The sequence below is a fragment of the Phycodurus eques genome, chromosome 10 (assembly GCF_024500275.1).
Source record: "Phycodurus eques isolate BA_2022a chromosome 10, UOR_Pequ_1.1, whole genome shotgun sequence".
In the NCBI taxonomy this organism is placed as follows: Eukaryota; Metazoa; Chordata; class Actinopteri; order Syngnathiformes; family Syngnathidae; genus Phycodurus; species Phycodurus eques.
In genome coordinates this window covers 17,234,949-17,258,088 of record NC_084534.1, presented here as the reverse complement: position 1 = coordinate 17,258,088, position 23,140 = coordinate 17,234,949, and the positions used below count along the sequence as shown (strand labels likewise).

Genomic DNA, 23,140 nt, shown 5'->3' with positions numbered 1-23,140 from the left:
TCCGGTTTCCTCCCACATCCCAAAAACATGCCTGAATTGGAGACTCTAAATTGCCCGTAGGCGTGAATGTGAGTGCGAATGGTTGTTTGTTTGTATGTGCCCTGCGGTTGGCTGGCAACCAGTTCAGGGTGTACCCCGCCTCCTGCCCGATGATAGCTGGGATGGGCTCCAGCACGCCCGCGACCCTAGTGAGGAGAAGCGGCTCAGAAAATGGATGTGTGTGTGTATATGTGTGTGTGTGTGTGTGTGTGTGTGTGTGTGTGTGTATATATATATATATATATATATATATATATATATATATATATATATATATATATATATATATATATATATTATATATATATATATATATATATATATATATATATATATATATATATATATATAACATTGGAATATTCCCAGAGATGTGGGGCACGCACAAGCCTAATGATTGGCCTCCTGCTACTGTGAAATGAGATCTGTGGCACAGGAAAACGACATCTTGTGTCCTCTTGCTGCTGTGACTCTAACTTTGCCAGGTATTAATTTAATAAAGCGTGTCTTATTGTGCTTGAAGGTTGCAGTGGTGTACAAATGAACTGCATCGTGAGTGTGCACGTGTTTGTGTGTGTGTGTGTGTGTGTGCGTGTGTGTCTGTGTGTGTGTGTGTGTGTGTGAAGAAAGATTAAAAAAAGGAACAGGGAGGCAGGCTGCGCCTTGGGATGTGATCAGGACAATCCGACCACTTTTAAGGATTAGCAGAATTTGGAGGTGCTTGGTCCCCAAACCGCTCGGGTACAATTTTCTGCTCTGCACACAAGACCGGCCTGCAGCCCCTTCAGGCAGTTGCTCAAGCGGGACCGGTACAAAAGGGAAGATGATGAGGGTTTAGAAATAGGCCATCCCAGAAGAGGGAACTTGGAAGTGGTCTACTTCAGATTCTCTATCGCTAATAAAGCTGTAATTAGTAATGTGTCAATGAGTGTTACTTTGCTCGTCTTTAAAAGGACTTTTCTGTATTTACAATGGATTTTAGACACATTTCTTCTCTTTGCATGGCACGGGTTCTGAATTCTATAGAAAGCAGAGCAATATATTGACTTTTATGTCATTCAGTGTATTATATAGTTATCTAAATATTTATACACTAGCCTCAATATTTGAACCTCTCAAAAGGTATTTCGAAGTCTCTTCCCCAAGGTGGTGCTCTTGAAGCAACTAAAGTGTAGACGAAGAAAAACTCATAAGTGATAAAGGAATACATTGACCTTAAGAACTGTCTTACAAAAAGTAAGCAGGCGATGATATAGTCAATGATATGTTCTGGTTTATGGAATTAAAAACGTAATGTATTTTTTTAGTTAAAACATGTTTTATTTTATTTTTTAATTCTTATTTTTTTTTTACATTTACATCATAACATTTAGGGCTCTATTTACATAGACTTTGCAACGTGCCCCAGAGCACAAATTGTGGCGCATCTTGATTTCTGTGCAAACGTAAGACTCTGCGTGTGTTTGCCAATTTGCCAGACCGGCCTGTGCCAAGATGGGCATACCGATGCAACTAAGATGTGTGCTTTCATATCTGCGCAGCGCACCTGACAATCTGGTGACTGGAAGTCGGTCTAAACTTACGCCTGCTTCGAACACGTCTAACTTTTGGCGCACCTAGTCTACCACGATTTTGGTGAATTTGTTGAATTTGGATTTTGGTGAACATCCACAGGCCTGGAGGTCCGCATGGAGGTGGTGGATAACAGACGTATTCCGTTCCTAAATATGTGAAAAGTGGAAAACGACCCCTCTGAGTCATTGTAGAAAGCAATTCATTGAAGGCATTATTATCCTCATTATTGTATTTTTTATATCATCCCACGTATTGGCCGGCACACAACTACAGTATAGGGGTCGGCGGTAGTGGTGGGGGATATAGATCAATGAGGTCCACAGAGAATTTTTCACTAGCTAGGTTGCCTTTTGCCCGAAGTCAGCTGGGAAAAGAGAGCCTCCAGCTCACCTGCGACCCCAAAAATGGATGGATGAACATGTTTATTCTGATTTGTCAAATATATCAATTGGGTTCTTTGTTGTATGAGCCATCCTCCAAAGTTTTGTTGATGTTGGTTGTGTAGTTTTTGCCAAATCTTACAACGTAACAAGCTTGCTGGCTAAATAACTAGAATCAAAACAATACCTCTGGCGTGTCTCGCGTGGCACTCATGTTAACGTGGTCTTAAATATTATGCTGATACTGTAGTGGGAGTTACATTATAATTCGCAGCACTTGTAGCTGGATATCAGCCTCATAAAATGTGATTAGCATTGGAATCATCTCCGGAGGCTCTTCTTTGATGTTGCTGAGACTGTGTAGCGTAAGCCCCACCGCCCCGAGCGCACCACCAAGACACTGCACTCTGGTCCTGCTTTGCTCTCATTTCCTTCTGTCTCTCTTTGTCTGGGCCTCAGGGTGGCTTGATTGATGAACGCACAGATAGACTCAAGACAAGGAGAAACGCTTTGGAAGCGTATTGTGTGTTCGTGTGTTCATGTACGATGTACAGTAGTTGTTGTCTAGCAGTGTCTATGCAATGCTCTTTGGATTGCACCCTTCCCAGCAAGCGCTTAAAGTCATTATGCGGCAAAGCAGGCCCGTGCATCATTATACATTTAACCAGTTGATGTCTACTGAGAGTATAATGTAGTTTGGAGTGTATAATGTAGAATTATCTGGATGGAGTGAGGATGCAGTGAAGCAGAGTTGGAATGAATGAATGAAAAGAGGAAAAAAAAGGATGGAGTTTGAGGTAATTTATTTCATTCTACTGAAGCCTCAAGATAGCCTTAAGATGTTGTTGACTTTCACGCATATGTGTTGTTCTTTTAAAATTATCTCTTACAGAACTACGTTAGAACAGAATTCACCCTAATTACCTCTGCAAAGCATACATCTTTATTTTTATGATGGGTACATAAATTAAAGGGGCAGATAATGGAAAATTGACTTTTTAGATGTCTGTATACAAATAGGGCGGCACGGTGGTCGACTGGTTAGCATGTCCGCCTCACAGTTCTGAGGACCCGGGTTCAAATCCGACCTCGCCTGTGTGGAGTTTGCATGTTCTCCCCGTGCCTGCGTGGGTTTTCTCCGGGCACTCTGGTTTCCTCCCACATCCCCAAAACATGTGTGCTAGGTTGATTGAAGACTCTAAATTGCCCATAGATGTGAATGTGAGTGCGAATGGTGCGATTGGCTGGCGACCAGTTCAGGGTGTACCCCGCCTCTCGCCCAAAGATAGCTGGGATAGGCTCCAGCACCCCAGCGACCCTAGTGAGGATAAGCAGTACAGAAAATGGATGGATGGATGTATAAAAATTAGTTGGGTCTCTGGAGTACTTGTCCACCCATCAATTGTGAAATTACACAACTTCTTTAGTTAGCTGGCTTTATGTGTCTGTGAGCAAGTCTTTCAGAATGTGCCCAGATTGTGACATCACAGGTTTGCCAATTTACACAAAGGCACACCCACAATAAATTTCTGCGCCCGTGACCTGAGAGCCTGGCTGGGCAAAGATCCACCGATTTCTTTCTATGTAAGCGACGATTGGAGTACCCAGTCAAATGCTAAGCAGACAGGCAGTGTTGTTGGATGCTCAGAATCGTGTCAGTTAATTGTGTCATCAGCATTGGCTTCTGAGGACCAGCATATTTATATATTTGATTGTTCCGCAAAGATGTTGGGTGTCTGTGTTTGCTGATTTGTCAGCTGCATGCACCTTACGCATGGATCCACATGCTAAATGTAATTCAGCGGCTTGGTGATGAACTAATACCTCTGCGAGTGAAAAGCCAATCATAATTTTTGGGGCTCAGATAAAAAATAAAAAATCGGATTCAGGATCGTCAAGGTAACGCAGAGCTGTTATCGCTTCTGCATTCCCCGCAGTTAAAACAAAATGTATTTTTAATTAAAAAAATAATAATTATCATTGGGAGGTTTGTTCAAAAACCTTCGAATTACACTCAAACGGTTGATGACTTAAATAATGCTAACTGTCCTTTCCATCTTCTATTGAGGATAATCAGAGAAATTATCATTCGCATAATAATTTGGAATGCAGTGTATAGAGTATCTGTCAAAACTAATCAAGTTGCAAAAAATTGTTCGTGTCTTATCAAATTTGATCCAGTAGGAATGCTTGAGCTGGTTTAAACTACTTTAGATTCTCCTGTAGATTATTGCTGCTTAATTATTTGTCGGGGTAGACCCATGCTTAAACCGTAGAGGAGGTGTTCGCTTTCCTCTGCTCTTGTATTACTATAACCTGAGTAATTAAACATAATAAATATGACCTGGAAATTTAAAACATACCAAAAAAAGAGCAAATATTCACATCCTCATCGTTTGTGTTTTGTTTTCCAGGAAAGACCAGCACCTGCTATCGTCTGTGAACTGCTGGTACCTGGTGCTGAACCAGACCAGACGGGAAAGTCGCGACCACGCCACCCTGAGTGACATCTACACCAACAATGTCATTCTGCGCCTGGCCCAGATCAGCGAGGACGTCATCCGCCTCTTCAAGAAGGTCAGTGGGAGCTTCATTCGTTTGTGGTTCAGCCTCACATTTCACTCTGAGAATAAAATCGAATAATACTTTTATTAGTCCCACAAAGGGACTAATGCTACATTTGTACAAGATCAGGACATATTACATCTCTTAGCCAAGATTCAATTTCCAACATTTACAGATGAGTCAGTATAGGCTTTTTAACTAAATACTGTACACCCTGTGCTATATCTGAAGCGGTGATAACATCCATGGAGTCACTTTGTTTGGCTTCTTTGATTGACATGTTGGTGTTCACTTGGGATGCAGATATTTCCATTAATTATTTAGTTGAAAATACATTAAGAATTCTGTCGATTGTGTGTAGACGATGATTAATCAAACAATTTTGGCAAAATGAAGTGCACTACTCGGGTGTAGCAATCAGAGGTGCTGTTGTTTCAGTCCCAACTCGTTTGTTGTCCAAAGAGAGGTATATCAAGTGTGGTGTACTCGATCGACAACTGCGATTCTCCTCCGCCAAACTACGTCTGGTGTAGTACAAAGCCTGACACAAAAGGGGCAGTATGGTGCCGTAGGGCATCCAGTTAGCTTGAAAATACAAAGAAGAATAATCAGTAGTAATAGAAGAAACTTAGCTGACCATTATCTTATTTGGTGACTGCATTGTGTTTCCAAACGCTTCTGATTTAAAAAAAAAACATTTTTTTAGAGAATGGTTCGTGAGACATGTTATACAAACACACAACCAGTTGCTATTATGGTCTAGCAGCAGTGCAAGCTTCAAGTCGCTTCCTAATTGGCTATTCTTCCATTGCATATCGCAATCGGGGAGTCGGTGCCTCTGCAAAACTCTGTGTTGAATGGGAAAAGTTTGCTTGATCTTGATTTTCAGTGTGAGTACAGACCGTGAAAGCGGGACCTCACAATCTTTCTGACCGGCGAATTATGGCCAAAAGCTTCAACTTTCGTTTAAAATGTTTGCAAAAACACACATGAAGTCTCCCAAACACGTGAAAAAATTTGTTTTCGTCCAATGAATACAAGATTGCACTTTCTGTCCATAATTCCAAAAGGTTTGTTTGGAGCATACATCACTGGTCAAAAAAAAAAAAAAAAAAAAAAAAACAACAAAAAACACATCTGCAGTGAAGCATGGTGGTGGCAGCATTATGCTGTGGGGCACTGCTCTTCAGCTGGAACAGTGCCTTTGTCAAGGTGGAGGGAATTATGAACAGTTCCAAATACCAATCAGTGTTACCACAAAACATTCATGCTTCTGCTACAAAGAAGAAAAATGTCAAGAAAAGCTGACTGGAACAGCAAAAATTTATTTGAAGTTAATCAGAGGCACTTTAAATGGTAGCAGTTGTGGGCTGACTCCCATTTAACACGAGTTTGAATGTGCCTGAATACAGCCACGGCATCTCAATTATAAGAGAGCGTGCACACTTGTGCAACTATATTATCTCAATTGTTTATTTATATGTCCCATCTTTAAGACCCCCCCCCCCCCCCAATGGAGTTGTAAAGGTTATGGGTCAAAAACGTAGCTTTTGGATGGGGGTGTGTAGACTTTGTATATCAACGGTACATAAGGATTTACGACAGATTTATCATTTGTGATTGTCAGCCCCAACCACACCCTACACTACAGGATAATCTTTCATAGACAGCCAAAAATCGGAACGAGGAGAATGCAAGGGAAGGAAAATGCTTAAATTTGGCCTGGTTATCAGTATGTGTGTAGTCTGCTTAAAGAACATCATGACGTGGAATGTTGATGTTCATCTACTGTACGTTATGGCAGCCTAAAGCAACACTTCCATCGAAACAGTCAAAGAGATTCTCCTATCCCCTAAAAAGGGCTTGATTAATCAATCGTTAAATTGTCAATTATTCCCATAGTATATCAAGCAAATGCAATGTACTGTAAATGCCCATCCCTAGTGTTCACTATGGGCTTTGCAGTGGAGAAATGAGACTAATGTGTGGTGTGGTGAGGTTTGATTATGAAATACTGATGTGGTAGTTTAGTAGAACTCATCTGTATCACTTCAATATTGTATTGTTTATTTTTGGATCTCATTATATTGTGCCCGTGTGTCTTGTGTAATGAGTTGTAGATGGAGTCTGTAGAATCAGTAACACGCTGAAAATGGGAGCCAGACACCCCTGCGCAAATATTATGTCGCTTCTAATGAGTGTTAGCAGCATTTAGTCAGCGCATAGCAGGAATGACTGTGGTCTTATCCAAACATCAGAACCCTGCTCTCACCTTGCACGTGTCCTTGTTTGTGTGTGTGCCAGCACTAAAAAATGGAAATCCTTCATTTGAAAAACAACTCCACTTCATAAAACAAGTCAAAGGAGAATCATTCCTTCATTTCCCCTTTGGCATGGGTGGGACGTGTCTATAACCTGGCCAGTCTACACAATGCTTAAACTGAAACCAAGTACCCCAGAGATTGGGAGGGCTCTTTTTTGAAGGCTGCTCGACCCCCCCTCAATACACTGGGCAGTGTTAGTGAGGTGTAAGCTATGAAGTGATGAACTGGCGTATCCAAAGTACCATGCTTATACTCAAGTTTTAATTGACTTATTTATATACAGTAATCCCCGTTATTTGTGGGAGAATGGAGACCCAGCCCTACCACGAAAAAGAAAACAAAATGCAAATGATTGATGCTCACCCCAGTGTAGCCTATATTGATCATTTAAAGTGTAAATATACCACAAACTATGATCTGACACATTTGATCATTTACAAACATCTTACAACATTGCTGTATTGTATCCTTAAAAATAAATGGCAGTAACAGCTAAGCACATTTACTATGGTATACGTAGCCGCCAACAATTCTCTCAACTTTAAAATGGTACTGTAATGAAGAGTGGGTTAACATTGCGTTGTGATGATGATGAATAAGCGGTATAAGCCAATGAAGGAGGAAGCTATGACTGGCATCTTTGCGTATTAGAGAAACAAGAAATATGCAAAGATATCGTACTGCACGCAATGAAACACTCCAAGACTATGTAATTTACCTTGTCGGGTGGCACCATGTTTTATCAACTTGATGCACAATGTGGATGCATTTCAGTTGCATTACAAAGAAGGAGGATCGCTCTAAAATGATTCCAGCTCTTACAGTGTGTTGCATCACAATTGTTCATTGCCTGCTTGAACTCACCCTGCCCCCCTGAGCCTCTGCAGTCTGCAGTACATGCTGCAGTCTGTCTCACTTCAGAGCCACTGATGCACACTGATGCCATTCACCAGCTGCCCGAGCCCTTATGGGACTTTAACAATTTATTACATCGAGTTTGACGCTTGTTTGAGTTGGACTTAATGCCTGTATGTCTGCAAAAACAAATGAATCCCGGGCTTTACCCCCCCCCCCCCCCCTCCTCCACTTTCTCAACACTAGGGCAAATTCACTTGTTTCTCTTTTTTTGTGTGCTTCACACATTACATACAAATGAACAATTCCACAAATCTGACAGATCCCACTGGATTATACTCACCAACCACAATAATGGGTACATCTGCACTCTGAGAGCGAATACAAGTCGGTAACACTTTCAAAGAGGTGGTATTGGAATGTTTATTTAGGTGTACAGTGCACTGCATCACATTGCATCCCTACAGCTCTTGTATGGGACTTCATTAGATTGTACAGGTGTACTGAATAAAAAAATATCTGACAGAAAATTATACTTAGCAGTGGTACCTATCCTAGATGGACAACACATTGTCATTGCAAATCCCACAACTATATGCTTACTGTAAGAGGTGGGTAGAGTAGCCAAATATTGTACTCAAGTAAGACCGATGTTACTTTAGAATAATAGGGAAAAGAAAAAAAGTAGTCCTCCAAATAATTACTGGACTCAGAGTTAGAAAGTACTCAGTGAAAAAACTACTAAGTACTCAGTAACTAGTGAGTAACTTCAGATTTTTTGTTTAAATCAGAGCATGAATGTCAAATAAAATAAAAATAACCAAATAAAATACGACTGCAAATTCAGATATTGCTGAACAATGTCACTTCATCTAAAACAATAGATAATTTTTTAAATTAAATAAAATCTTTGTAAAATAACAAATTAGGGCAAATTCCGCTCCAAAAATGGTCTCATACTGTATTGTTTCTACTTGCTAAACAGCACAATAGTGCAGGCTCACCAGGCAGATTACAAAAACAGGAACAAGGCTGCAGTGGATATAAAAAGTAGACACACCCCTATTCAAATGCCAGGTTTTTGTGTTGTAACATAGTTTTGACCAAGATAAATCATTTTAAAACTTTTTCCATCATTAATGTGACCTAGAATTTGTACAACTCAACTGATTTATTTGTATATCTTTTTGAGAGGGGAGGTGAAAATGAACAACTGAAATAAACTTGAAAGTGATTGACTTGGACTTTGACGTCTAACTTGCTGCCTTCTTGACCAAGTCACCATTGCAAAAGAGATGTTCTGTTTTAATTGATCCTTTACCTGGTTAAATAAAGTTGAAATAAAATATATATATATATATCTGGTTGCACAAGGATTCACTCCATCTAATTACTGGCTTGTAGCTTTGTTCAGAAGTAACAGATCATGTTCAATTTGAGTCTTTACACACCTGCCACCATTTAAATTCTTAAGTGGAACTTATCAACTAAAATGACTGAGTGAAGAAGCTGTGTTTTTTTTTTTTTTGACCAGACTTAATGATAAAGTGTATGTGTGTGTGTGGGGGGGGGGGGGTAAACAGTGAAAGCATCTACAACTTACGACAAGGTGTTTTCACAAGTTAGAAGTGCGTTGAAATATTGTTTCAAGTTTTAGCAGTGACAAAACTAAGTTGCATGTTAAAGCTGCTGTTTTTCATCATCTGTAATGTAGGCACAAGTTGTGCGCGGCTCTCACGACTCACTTTGATTGGCCCGCGAAGTCCAACAGAAGACTTGTGTGCGGATGTGTGACTCGTGTCATTTGATTGATTTGAATTTGAGTCAAACATCACTGTGCTAATCACGGTGGACTGGAGCAACAGCACCCGATGCGGAAGTCGAAAACGAAGGTCTAAGTGTCTACTCACACAATTATTAATAAATAAAAGTGGCGAGCGGCATCTAGTTTATTGTAACGGAGTAAAAGTACCGTTTCTTCTTGACATGAATATTTGAGTAAAAGTAAAGAGTATGCTTCATTAAAACTACTCTAAACACAATTTACTATATATCCAAAATGTTACTTGAGTAAATGTAACGGAGTAAATGTAGCTCGTAACTATCCACCTCTGCTTACTGTATATGTGTATTTTTGGATTTTGAAGTTAAAATGTATTCAACAGTGTCACCTTTTAAGCACAACCTGAGGTTTTGTTGTACTGTTGTCTTTCAGAGCAAGGACATCGGGATCCAGATGCACGAGGAGCTGGTGAAGGTGACCAATGAACTCTACACTGTAAGTACAACACTGATCTCTTACATTATCACGGCTTTTATCGTGTCCTTTCATTCTTTTCTGTTCTTGGTTTCTCACCTTTAGTTTTTTCAATAGCTATTTTGTTGTTAATTCTGACCTAAAAAAAAAAAAAATATATATATATATATATATATATATATATATATATATTTAAGCGCACTGAACCTTCATGTCTCACTTTCAATCTTTTTAAAAAAGCGCACAAGTCATTGTGTGTATTCATTGAACAGTTTTGAAGATAATTATGTATAAAATGGGATGAGTGATGAAATGGCTCAGTATTTTCCCAGCTGAAATGTGTTGCTTTAGATTCACAGTTTGTCTATGTGGATTATTACTCAAAGGTGTCATTGTGTCATATTGTGCATCATTTTGTTTTTATCTGCAAAATGCAGCTGCATTGGGAGCTTGTGAGAGAGAAAAAAAGGATTATGCAAAGTGCATCTGTTTTTCCTTGAGAATGCACTTTTATTTTAGTCCTCCCTGCTGCTTTGTTGTCTCACATGCTACATCTTCTTTTCTTCACTCTTTTCATAAAAATCCTTTCATGTGTGCTGGTATTTCGTTTTGTTTGTTTGTTAGTTTTATTATTATTATTTTTTAAATACTGTTTCATATTTTGATCCGTCACCCAAGAAGGTTGACACAAAATTATCAGAACACCTGTCATATAGATACCATCCAGCATCATGAAGTGGTCCAATAGGGACTGTTATTGAGTTCAGTGAGCTCTTGACATTTGACCATTGTTGAACAGGAATGAGGAATATTTCATTTTATAGTAAAATTGTATGTTAATTAGCAAATAAAACTACGTAACGTATCTGTGATACGAATGTAAAAATACATTTTCCACTGTTAAAGGGAAAGTTTGCAAGATTTAAATGTAGACTCAATTCACTACTCCCTCCCACCTCTAGGGTCCCTGACCAACTACTCACGTATATGAGACCTGCACTGTAAACAAGCCAAAGTCACGGCTGCTATGTCACTTATTTGTGATGGAGTGTTACTATAACACTAACTGTTATCCGTTTGAAGTTTCTGGGGGGAATATATGATCAATTAAAAATCCAAAAGAGGTGATAGACGTACCTGTCCATCAGAAATGTTGCTAATTCCATGGCGGTTCTTAATCCTGTCCGCTGCCTGAGGCCCCTCAACCTCTTAAAGGCAGCTCCTATGTTCACCCTCGTTTTGTTTTGGGTCTGTCCAATTCCTTCTTTTTAACTTTTGTTGCTAACCGTAAGTGGCTATTCCGCCATAGTTTAGCAAAGCTCCTCAAGACCAACGTAACAGGTCAGCGCCAAGCCGTGTGCATGTGCTCGCGAGTGCATGAGAATGATAAGCACCTTGTCAGTCAAGCGTTCTGTCTCTGATTGGTTGTTTTGCCTCGAGCACAGTAGTTTCTTAAAAATCAAATTAGAGGTACAATATATGGCCAGAAAGGGCAGATATTTTTCACAGATCATTTTACTAATGTACTACTGACTACTGATTACACTGATGCTTCAACAAAAGTGAAACTAATTTGTTTTTTAATTGCAAACTCTTTAATATTAAAATGCAAAAACATAAAAATAAAACACTGGCTCTAAGATGTTATACAAAGGTGACTTGTGTCACATATGCCTCTTCATTGTACTCATTTAAAAAAAAAGAAAGAAGATATTTCTCATATAAGTCTAAAACTAAATGTTTACCGCTCTAGCATAAAAACAATAAAGCACTCATAGCAAGTGATGACCATTATAGTGACTATGGAATCTGGCGCTAAAGAAAAAGCAAAACACCTTGCTGAACTGCTACCCCTTGTGACATCATGCATGATGGCAGTCTGAAATCTGGGAGCGTAATTCCAAATGTCATGACCTCGGGCATTCGACTTCGGCAATTCCACTATATAAGTGCAGTCCATTTACCATTTGTAGGAAGGTATTTTTATAGGAGTTGAACTAATTTGTTCCAGTTTGGACCCATTTTAGTATTTTCTTTTCTTCATAAAGAGCCAAATCAATATTGTAGTAATTCTGTAACACATGGTGATTTTTTTTTTTTTCCAAACAGTTTTCATTGGCAGCCAAGAAAACTGTGAAATCCCCGGCTCCTGAGCCAGATATGGAAGGCCGTGAGCTAAAAACATATTTTCAGTCTGCCAAGCCTTGAAATGAGGAAAGTGTGCAAAGGCTTTATGGTCTCCTGTTGATGTTTTCAGCAACATGACTCAGAAAGATGCAACAATTCTCTGCTTCAACCCGTGTTAATTTCCGGTTACGCAGACTTAATATCCCCAGTGAGATCAATAAAGCTGATCTTATCTTTGTGATGGACCACCTGCTGTCTGTTAGCTGTTCCCTTGTTTCTCTTATTAATAGCAACACTGATTTATAAACTCTCAGCTAGAGAGGGCAGTTACCTTCATTGCCTCAGTCTGTCATTCATGCGTTTGTTGACTTTTTCCATTCACCAGCAGCAGTGGTCTGGACTTTTTAAACATAATACATGCAAATGTTATGTCATAAAACATAATGGTACAGTACTTGGGTTTAAGGACACATTAGTTACACCTGCACAAACTAATGATCCATCCGTCCATCTATACATTTTCTTGACGCTTGTCTTCATTAGGGTAGTCGGTGAACTCAAGCCTATCCCAGCTGACTTTACAATATACAGTATACACCCTGGACTGGTCGTCAGTCAAACAACCATTCACACTCATATTCACACCCATTTACAATTTAAAATATTCCATTAACCTAACATGCATGGTTTTGGAATGTGGGATGAAGTGGGAGTGCACGAAGAAAACCCGCGCAAGCACGGGTAGGACATGAAAACTACATACAGGAAGGCCAGAGCCGAAATTCCAACCCCAAACCTCAGAACTGTGAGGCAGACATGCTACTGTAGTTCCACTGTGCTGCTTCTAATGAGATCAATACAATAAATTTTGCCTTTATGGAGAAATAACATTTTTTTGAGGTACAGTGGTACCTTGACCTACGAGTTTTACATGTAATGAACTGACGCTTGGTAGAATTTATTACTTTGTGTTGCAAGCCAAAATAGTTTTTTACGAGTGGGCTTCAGATAGGCTGCCGCTTGAGTGACATAAAAATAATGGAAAGACTGGTCGCCCGTGCACTTTCAGCCATTTATTCAACAGGGCAAACAGTCAAACACACAATTACAAAATGAAAACATTCGCAAAGAGCATGGAGCTGAAGCTCACACTGAACCAACCGTTTGATAAACAGCCAACCTGAACTGGAGTCAGAGTTCCTGATGTCACTCACCAGGTCACGCCCCTTAAAGGCAGACATCAACACAGAAATGTAAGTGTGTGTGTGTGTGTGTGTGCGTGTATTTATGTATGTGTGTGTGTGACGTTGGCTTAATTGTACTATATATTTTGCAATACTGTCATGGCATACTTTTTATTCATATAATATTCCTAAGGTTTTGTGCCCCTGAAATTCAATGCTTCCCTGTATTGCTGATAATTTTTCTATTGGTGGAGTTTGTTCACATGACATGTTTGAATGAATTCATATTTCTTTCTTGTTCTACCGGTGGAAACAGCTTTGGTTGTAAGTTAACGGTTCTAACTTTCAGTTTGAATTTAACTTTGTAAATGTTTCAAAGTATATAAGATTTAAATATTTCAAAATATATTTCAAAGTTTTGCTTAGCTATGTCTCAGTTTAGCTTAGCTAGCCACAGTGCTGTGTTAGCTAATACTAATGTAAACAACAGATTTTATATAAGTTGCATATTGTAATAATGTAATTTCATGTTTATTTCCACTTTCACAAAATCTACAAGGAGTACAAAGTTCAACTTTATTCCTTTGTCCAATGATTCATTAAAAACTAGGCCTTTTGGGGGAGCTGGAACGGATTATTGGCATTTCAATTCATTTCAATGGGGAAATTGATGTGCTATATACAGAACAAATTAAACTAAATTCAATGTACCACTGTATTCATTTAACAATATGTTTGCACCCCATCAAGTACTTTTGAAAATATTTTTTTAATTTTTTTTTCTTCTATACATTTTCCTCAGATAGTTATCTCCCAGCTTGTTGTCCATCTGTTGTTGCCGCCTTCCTGGAGCGTGGTGGTCTTTAGTGTAGCGGCACACAATGACGGGACTAAATAGTTTCTTCAAAGAAAACGTTGGAAAATATTGCTATCACAGGCTTTGACCCAAAGGCAGTTCTTATGGCGATGAAAGTACTTGTAGTGCATAAGTGTACATTATTTAGTGGATCACAGGAAACTTGCAGGAGGAAACAAATCACTGTTTATGTAGACTGTCCAACATCCTGGGGTGTTGAAAAAAAAATGCTTTCACGACATTTAAAGATGCCACTCACATCTGGCATGACACTTTACAAGAGTGAGGAAGAAGCAGATGGTTACACTTAACAAGGACATAGGGTACTTTTTAGGCCCTCTGTCACTACAAACCTGTTGTCACCTTGCTGAAGTACTATTAAAGTATCTCAATAGTTGGAGGGATAGGTAAGAGGGGGGAAAAAAGCATATTGAGGAGGGGGATGCGAGGATGGCTTGGAAATATGACTTCCTTTATTCTGTTGAGAGATTCCATGTGTGGTGACATGTGCTACTGCCATATCTTTTGCCCTGATCGATCCACCAGGCCACCATGAAAGAGCAAAACAACCTTTGGAAAGAACTGAAGAATTTGGAATATGACATCGCTCGGAGGCTCGTTTGGTTCTATAAATCATCGATTAGTGTAACTAGGCTGTTTTAAAAGTGCCTTTGCACTCCAGTGGAGTAGGACTGCAACATTCCATTTTCAAGTCAAACCTCCCAAACATTGAAAACAGACTCACCAGCCCTCCCAACCACGCCCACCACACCCCCACCCCCACACACATTTTGGGAAATTTTAAAACATTTTAAATTTAGGAGAATGCCAGCTAGGTGAGTACATCATAATGGTATAAATGACAAAGTTGTCATTTTACACGGGAAAAAGATTATGACAATAGTGATTCAGAAAAAAAAAAAAGATATAGTCATGAGATTAAGAGGAAAGCTTGTACTCTTTGTCACTGATGGTGTAGTGGGACACTCGCCTGACTTTGGTGTGGGCAGCGTGGGTTCAGTTCCCACTCAGTGACGGTGTGAATGTGAGTGCGAATGTGCCCTGTGACTGACTGGCGACCAGTTCAGGGTGTAGTCCACCTTTCGCCCAAAGTCAGCTGGGATAGGCTCCGGCGTCCCGCGACCCTAACCAGGATAAGCTGTGTTGAAAATCGATGGATGGTTGTCCTCTTTGAATATTTCATTTCAAAATCATTTGAGTTTGCGTTTCTAGAGTGCACGTTCGGTACGCTCTGCGTGGTACAATATTCCCTTTTGGATCATCCATCCATCCATCCATTTTCTGAGCCGCTTCTCCTCACTAGGGTCGCGGGCGTGCTGGAGCCTATCCCAGCTGTCATCGGGCAGGAGGCGGGGTACACCCTGAACTGGTTGCCAGCCAATCGCAGGGCACATAGAAAACAAACAACCATTCGCACTCACAGTCATGCCTACGGGCAATTTAGAGTCTCCAATTGATGCATGTTTTTGGGATGTGGGAGGAAACCGGAGTGCCCGTGATTTTTAAAAAAAATATTTAAAAACTAAAGTCAAAATTTGGAAATGCATACTTTTCATTGGATAGCAACAAATAATAGTAACATTACATTACATTTCATACTTCGGCACGCAGTGGCCTATACTTCTACTGCTCCAGCTTCCCCAGAAGCTTGGTAATTAGATTTAGAATCTTTATTGTCATTGCACAGTTTACAATGAAATTGGGCTAGTGTATTGAGTCTGTCCAATGAGATGATGAGATGAGCATGATGATGACAGCCATTGTTGAACTTTGGCGTCGCTCCTCCCACAGGTAATGAAGACGTACCACATGTACCACACGGAGAGCATCAGCGCCGAAAGCAAGCTGAAGGACGCAGAGAAACAGGAGGAGAAGCAGTTCAGCAAGTCGGGAGATCTCAACGTGAACCTCCTGCGGCACGAAGACCGCCAGTCCCGACGCAGCTCTGTGCGGAAGATCGAGAAGATGAAAGAGAAGGTGAGTATCTCCAGGATATCTTAATACTGCAAAGGATGATGACGGTAGAGTTGTTCACTTGCATAGAGTTAAGCTCTAAGAGGAAGTTTTCTGTTTTAAAATTGAGATTTGAATGTAGCTTCAATTCACTGATCCCCTCACAGGTGTGGTTTATCAAAGATGCTGATTAGATATAATGATAATTGCACAGGTGTGCCTTTGATTGTCCACAATAAAAAATACTAACACGAAACAAAACAAATAAATGAAACAAAATAAAACCAATAGTTTAACTGCACATTATAGACTCGCCATTTATTGTGGGCAACCTAAGGCACACCTGTGCAATAATCATTCTGTCTAATCAGCATCCTGGTATGACACACCTGTGAGGTGGATGGATTATTTGGGTGTTCAAGTGCTCACGAACAAACACACATTTGTTAACAATGAGAGAAATTGGCCTTTTGTGTACATAGAAAAAGTCTGAAAACGCAAAAAAAAAAAAGCAAAGAACAAGTATATTTTTGTTCAGTGTAGATGAGCTAAAGAATAGTGTTAAATACTAATTAATTCTCATGTTATTTGTTATATTTGTTACATTATTTCACCAACTAAAATAAATGAAATGTTTGAAAATCATTTAAAATATCTGTCAACAAGTTAATTTTAAAAATAAAATAATTTACTCCGATTTTAACATTTATTCATGTAAGTATAATCTATTTAAACAAATAGCAAAGCAGAGCAAAGCAAATGTATTGATATAGCGCATTTCATACACAAGGTAACTCAATGTGCTTTACATGATTAAAAGCAATTAAAAACAAAGAAAAAAACAGCTTATAAACATTTAAAAGAAAGAGGAAAAAAATAAAATAAAAAAATACTATTAAAACACCATGCAAGAAATATCATTTAAAAGTGGAAAATAAAACATTTTTCATTCTACTAAACTTTACAATACAAACAATTAACCAATTATTTAATCAGATAAATTAGTTACAAACATTAATTTGTTTAACCAATTTTAGGGAAATGGTTAATGCAACAAATATCACAGGACTCTTTATCATTTACATTTTTGGACGGTCGAATTAAACAAAGGAGTGGGCTTTGGGCCTTAATGTACTGTATTTGGCGCACAGGCCATAATATGCACACCGCTGCTTTAGTAGCATTTGCTTGTTAACTGTCGACAGGAAGTCAAAACAAATAAGCAAAACCCACAGAGATTAAAGCATAACCTCATATATATATATATATCCATCCACCCACCCATTTGCTGAGCCGCTTCTCCTCACTAGGGTCGCGGGCGTGCTGGAGCCTAATAAATAAATAAATATATATATATATATATATATATATATATATATATATATATATATATATATATATATATATATATATATATACACACACACACACACACACACACACACACACACACACACACATATATATATGATGAATACCAATAAACTGCAGCAAACTAAGCTAGTGCAGTGAAGAACTCTGAGGAGACCGCAGAACTCTAGCAAGCAAAGCAAAGCTCAGCTCGCATTCTACTGCTGCAGAGTACTGTTACTTTCAATAGTTTTCACTCAGGAGCTTCCTCTGGAATTTCCCTTTATATATCAGATGCAGGAAATCAAAAGGCTCAGAAGATGACAGTGTTTCTGATTTATATGGGATGGGGCTTGCTTGGGAATTGAGCACTTTTTATGAAGCAGTGCAGCAAGGAACATTCCACCCCTCTAGTCCCCCGTTTCTAAACTATTGATGTTGTCTCTGCCTCACACTTTGAGGTGGAAATAGCCTACCTACCTACCTACACAGTACCACAGAAATGTGCATCACAATGGCTTTATGATGTACACGTAGAGCAAAAAGTGCAAACAGTCAAAAAGAGAGCAACCCTGTTAATTTGGTACAAGAAAAGCATTGGACCAGTTACATGCAATAACATCTTGTTAGTTCAACAGCTAGATATTTATTTGATCTGTTTAGGATTTTAAATGACAAAATACAATTGCAATGCCTCTTTGTTTTTTTGTTTTGTGTTTTTAATCAGATGTCACAGGCACTTGTCCAACATATCGTTAGGTATACCACACAATCTATTCATCCATCCGTTTCCCCTTGTCCTCATTAGCGTCACGGGTGAGCTGGAGCCTATCCCAGCTGACTTTGGATGAGATGCGGAGTACACCCTGGACTGGTTTTGCCAGCCAATCGCAGGGCACAACTAGAAAAGCAACCATTCACACTCACAATTTAGTCTTCAGTTAGCCTAACATGCATGTTTTTAGAATGTGGGAGGAAGCTGGAGTACTCGGTGAAAACCCATCCAAGCACGGAGAGAACATGCCAACTCTATACAGGAAGGCTGTACAGTACCGTACAGTATTTAATGTGTTTGTAGCTGCAGAGGTTAGTTATGTATACAGTTATCCCCCGTGAATAACCAAGGCAGACCGCAAATAGCGAAACTCTGCATAATTGACACCCATTATACTTGAATAATTATTATTTTATTTTTAAACCAAAAGAAATATATATTTAATTAGCGTGGCTAATTGGCTTGCTTCCCACCCATAAAAGAAAAATAAAATTTAATTTATTTTTTGAAGAAATGAAAAAATATATTTTTTAATGTAAAACTAATAATAATGTAAAACTAATAATAAATCTGCAAATAGGTGAATCTGCAGGTGCCAAACCGCGAGTAAGCGGTGGTCGACTAAACTGCTTTTAAATTTTAGCCCCAGTCATGTAGCAAACGTTTGTTTGGTATTTGTAGGGGCATAATTTGTGCTGGCATCTCTTGTATTGGCTCTCATTAGATGCGTTATCCCCGCTGACTGTACCAGCTGTTAAAGTCGCAACCTTTTTTGTCAGCATTGTGCAGTCTCCTGAGTGCTGAGAAATACATTCATGACTAAACACGAGCCTGCCTGCACCGCTTAACACATGACTAATGTAGATGCAGCTTCCCTGGAGTGTTTCCAAACTTCCCGCTGCCATCCCTGCCTCTCGGAGTGTCCCAGAACTGCAGCTGCCTCAGTGCACGCACACACACAGACACACACACACACACACACATTTGCTTGATTTACCCGCAGTGATGTGTTTTTCCCTTCATCTGTTCTCTCTCTCTACTCTAGAGGCAAGCCAAGTACTCAGAGAATAAGCTGAAATGCACCAAAGCGCGCAATGACTATTTGTTGAACCTGGCTGCAACGAACGCTGTGGTGGCCAAATATTACATCCATGATGTCGCTGATATGATAGACGTAAGTATGCGACATGTTTGTTTATGTGGCTCAGCTGAGATTTGACATGTGGATGTCACTGTCTGTCTCACGCTCAACTTGGCCAGGTTGCATTTTCTTGTCCTTACCCTTAGTGTTCGACACAAATTCTTAATCATACTCTTTAACGCCTTGTGTGGAATTACGTGAATGAATGCATTTACTACACACCATTGCCTTAAGATCAGTGGCCACAACATTAGTAACACAGGCATAATTCCTGTACAGCCTTTCCCAAATTTAGTCCAGCAAGTGTAAACACAGTTGAGGGTATTGACGTGCTAACTTAATCAGACTTGGTAGACTGACTCTATTTGTTTTTTCTTAGTCTGTATGGTTGAAATCACTGGATGGATAATCTTTTTCTCTCTGATCGTTACAGTTGCAGTGTCGTATTCAGCACATGCATTGATCCACCCATTTTCTGTGCCACTTGTCCTCCATTACAGACTATCCCAGCTGACTTCTAGCGATTGGCGGGTACACCCTTAACTGGTCACCAGTCAATCACAGGGCACATACTTTATATAGATCAGTGTTTCTCAACCTTTATTGCACCAATGCACATATTTTACAGAAAAAAAATCTCACAGCACACCATGCATTTTCTGAGCCGCTTCTCCTCACTAGAGTCGCGGGCGTGCTGGAGCCTATCCCAGCTGTCATCGTGCAGGAGGCGGGGTACACCCTGAACTGGTTGCCTGCCAATCGGAGGGCACATACAAACAAACAACCATTCGCGCTCACAGTCACACCTACGGGCAATTTTAGAGTCTCCAATTAATGCATATTTTTGGGATGTGGGAGGAAACCGGAGTGCCCAGAGAAAACCCACGCAGGCACGGGGAGAACATGCAAACTCCACACAGGCGGATTGAACCCCGGTCCTCAGAACTGTGAGGCTGACGCTCTAACCTGTCGGCCACCGTGCCGCCTCACAGCACACCACCGAACGAAAATGTCACTAAAAATATATTTAGTGGTACTAATGATGACCTTGTCTCAATTACTTCACAACAGGTGGATACACAGGTTATGTACAGTGGTGCCTTGAGATACAAGTTTAATTTGTTCTGTGACCACGCTAGTAACTCAAAACACTTGTTTCTCAAATCATCTTTTCACGTTGATTTGGTTAGAAATTCCATTAATCTGTTCTAGCCCCCCCCCCCAAAAAAAAAAAAACATTTTGACAAGACTCTAAATTGCACACAACTCCAACCAAAGACTCTAAATTGCCTGTAGATGTGAGTGTGAGTGCAAACGGTTGTTTGTTTCTATCTGCCCTGCGATTGGCTGGCAACCGGTTCAGGGTGTACCCGCCTCCCTCCCAGAATCAGCTGGGATAGGCTCCAGCACGCCCGCGACCCTAGTGAGGATAAGCGGTGAAGAAAATTGATGGATGTTTTTAATAAGGAAACTAGCACTCTATAATATTGAACTTGATAAAAACATACATAATGACATACAAATCAAATGTTAAGAATGAAACATTTTTTGCCACATTTTTGCTTCATTTACGTTGACATTGTGCTGCTCTTTCTTGGGCACCTCGAGGAAGTTTAATACAGACATACGGACATACACGGAGACGGTAAAGTGCGGGATGTTAGTCATTCTTTGCAGAGGATAAAGAATATATGCCTGTGAGTTTTGTTATGTCTGTCTACATGTGTTGCGCCACTGTTTGTGTTCAATTATTCATTGATTCACTGCAACACCGATGCTATTCGTTAGCTTGTCAATGGTGTTTTGTAATGTCTCTTAGTGTTAGTTAGTGGATTGTGTGCTTTAAACTAAATAGACTTTCCTAAGGCAAAGCTACAGTATCTTCTCTAACCCAATGGAAGAAAAGCGGTTGTTGCAAATTAGAAAGACACCCCTTCAGTGCACCTGTTTCGTCTATTATTTTTTGCATGTTTTAACATTCTGATCATCATGGTGTTCCCTGAGGCTGGGCCACCATATGGCACTACATCAGACATAGAAGACAATTCACATTTTCCAGGTCAGACACGATGTCATTTAATTTGAATGCTTATGTAGTGATCCATAGCAGAAAATGTATTTCATATCAGTATCATTTTGTTGTTGTTGATATGCAAATGCTAACCGGTTGCCACTGATTTGTGGCTATTTCAGCCCTTTTGGTCTCGTTCTGCTTGGTTGGAAGCAGTGTCTGGATGCTGAATGTTCTGTAGCGTACCAAATCCCTTCTGAGCTGCATGGAACAGGATTGTAAGGATGTCTAGTTTGACTGCCATTGCAGGGCAGAGGAAGAAAAAGGGGTTGACTTCTCAGCACGCATCAAATGCTGACATTCACTCAGCAAGAATTCCACTCTGCCACTCAGAATCTGCATCAGTAGAGATCTTTAACAATGTGTTTCCAGTATGATACATGTTGGTCCATGGTGTCAGCATGAGCTTGTATGGAGAACATGCGATTGTGTGAAACCTAAACAAATATGGATATGTTTTAGCATGTATGTAGCATGTTTCCCATAAATTTCAGCCAACTTAAAATCAGAATTAACTGAACTGTTTTTTAACACAATTATTTTATACAAAAACAATGTTTTTTTTCCTCAAAAGCAGACTTTCATTCAAAGCTATCTAATCAATTAAGAATTGTGGCAACAGTGAGTCACACAGAAAAGAAAGAGGCACTGTGGCTTTGATGAAGAACAGCTTTTCTTCAAAGATCAACAGCAAACACTGGTCACTCCACTGCAACAGTGAGCAACAAATGAGGACTGTAATTGGCCGCAATGTGACTGTCACTCCAGGTGCAAAATAATAAACAACAGTTAACAAACAACAAATCATAAAGTCTATTAACACTACTCGGGGATAACTAACACTGACTAACAAGAACACAGCATTTATACAACACTTTACAACTATATACAATGCCACTAGGCATGCTGGGGATTCCTCCGATGCTACAATATTTTGTATTATCCAACCAGCCAGCCAGCCATTTTCTGTACCGCTTATCCTGTTAAGGGTAGTGGGGAACTGGAACCTATCTCAGCTGACTTCAGCCGAAAGTTGAACTGTGCGGGTCACCAGTCAGTTACAGGGCACATGGAGCCAGCCAGCCATTCACCCTCAAATACACACCATCACTGATCGTACTTTAAGTAGGAGAAGCAAAACATACCAATTTGGATTCAAATAAATCTATTCTGTTCCTCCTCCCAAACCTGAATACTGTATGCAGCACTGAATATTTAGGTAAACATTTATTTTGCTGAGAAGGAAGAGATATGGTCAATAGTGCTTAAATGTAAATGCGTTCAATCATCCTTATGCCAGCATCTGGAACAGCAGACTTGCATATTTGAGTGTGTTTTCACATTGCTTATAAAAAAAAAAAAAAACCTGCTAATTTGCGTCACCCGTTCATTCTCCTATTTCATTTGAGTGACTTTTTGAGGCTGCACCAAAGTAAAGAGATCATTCCCTTGGCCAACGAGCACTAAAGAGTGTTTGCTTAGTGATTCACACAACTGACAGTCGCCCCCAGCTCCTTCTAAGCTCCCACCAAAACATCCCTTTGCTTAATTTGACCTACTTCATACCGCTCAGTGTGATAAAGCTCTGTAATTATCCCTGGTGTCCTGTGAGGCTAACTCTTATCTGGAGGCCAGCTCCTGTTTTGGAAGATCAAGTTATCATTTTG

At 39.7% G+C, this 23,140-nt stretch overlaps 1 protein-coding gene across 1 annotated transcript in view; it reads left to right on the top strand.

The window, feature by feature from the left end:
* Positions 1-23,140, top strand: part of srgap3 (SLIT-ROBO Rho GTPase activating protein 3) — a 71,560-nt gene that overhangs the window by 28,671 nt on the left and 19,749 nt on the right. The window contains 4 exon segments of the mRNA XM_061687805.1: positions 4,409-4,571; positions 9,954-10,016; positions 15,975-16,160; positions 19,307-19,435. Coding sequence (XP_061543789.1) covers positions 4,409-4,571; positions 9,954-10,016; positions 15,975-16,160; positions 19,307-19,435 — 541 coding nt within the window.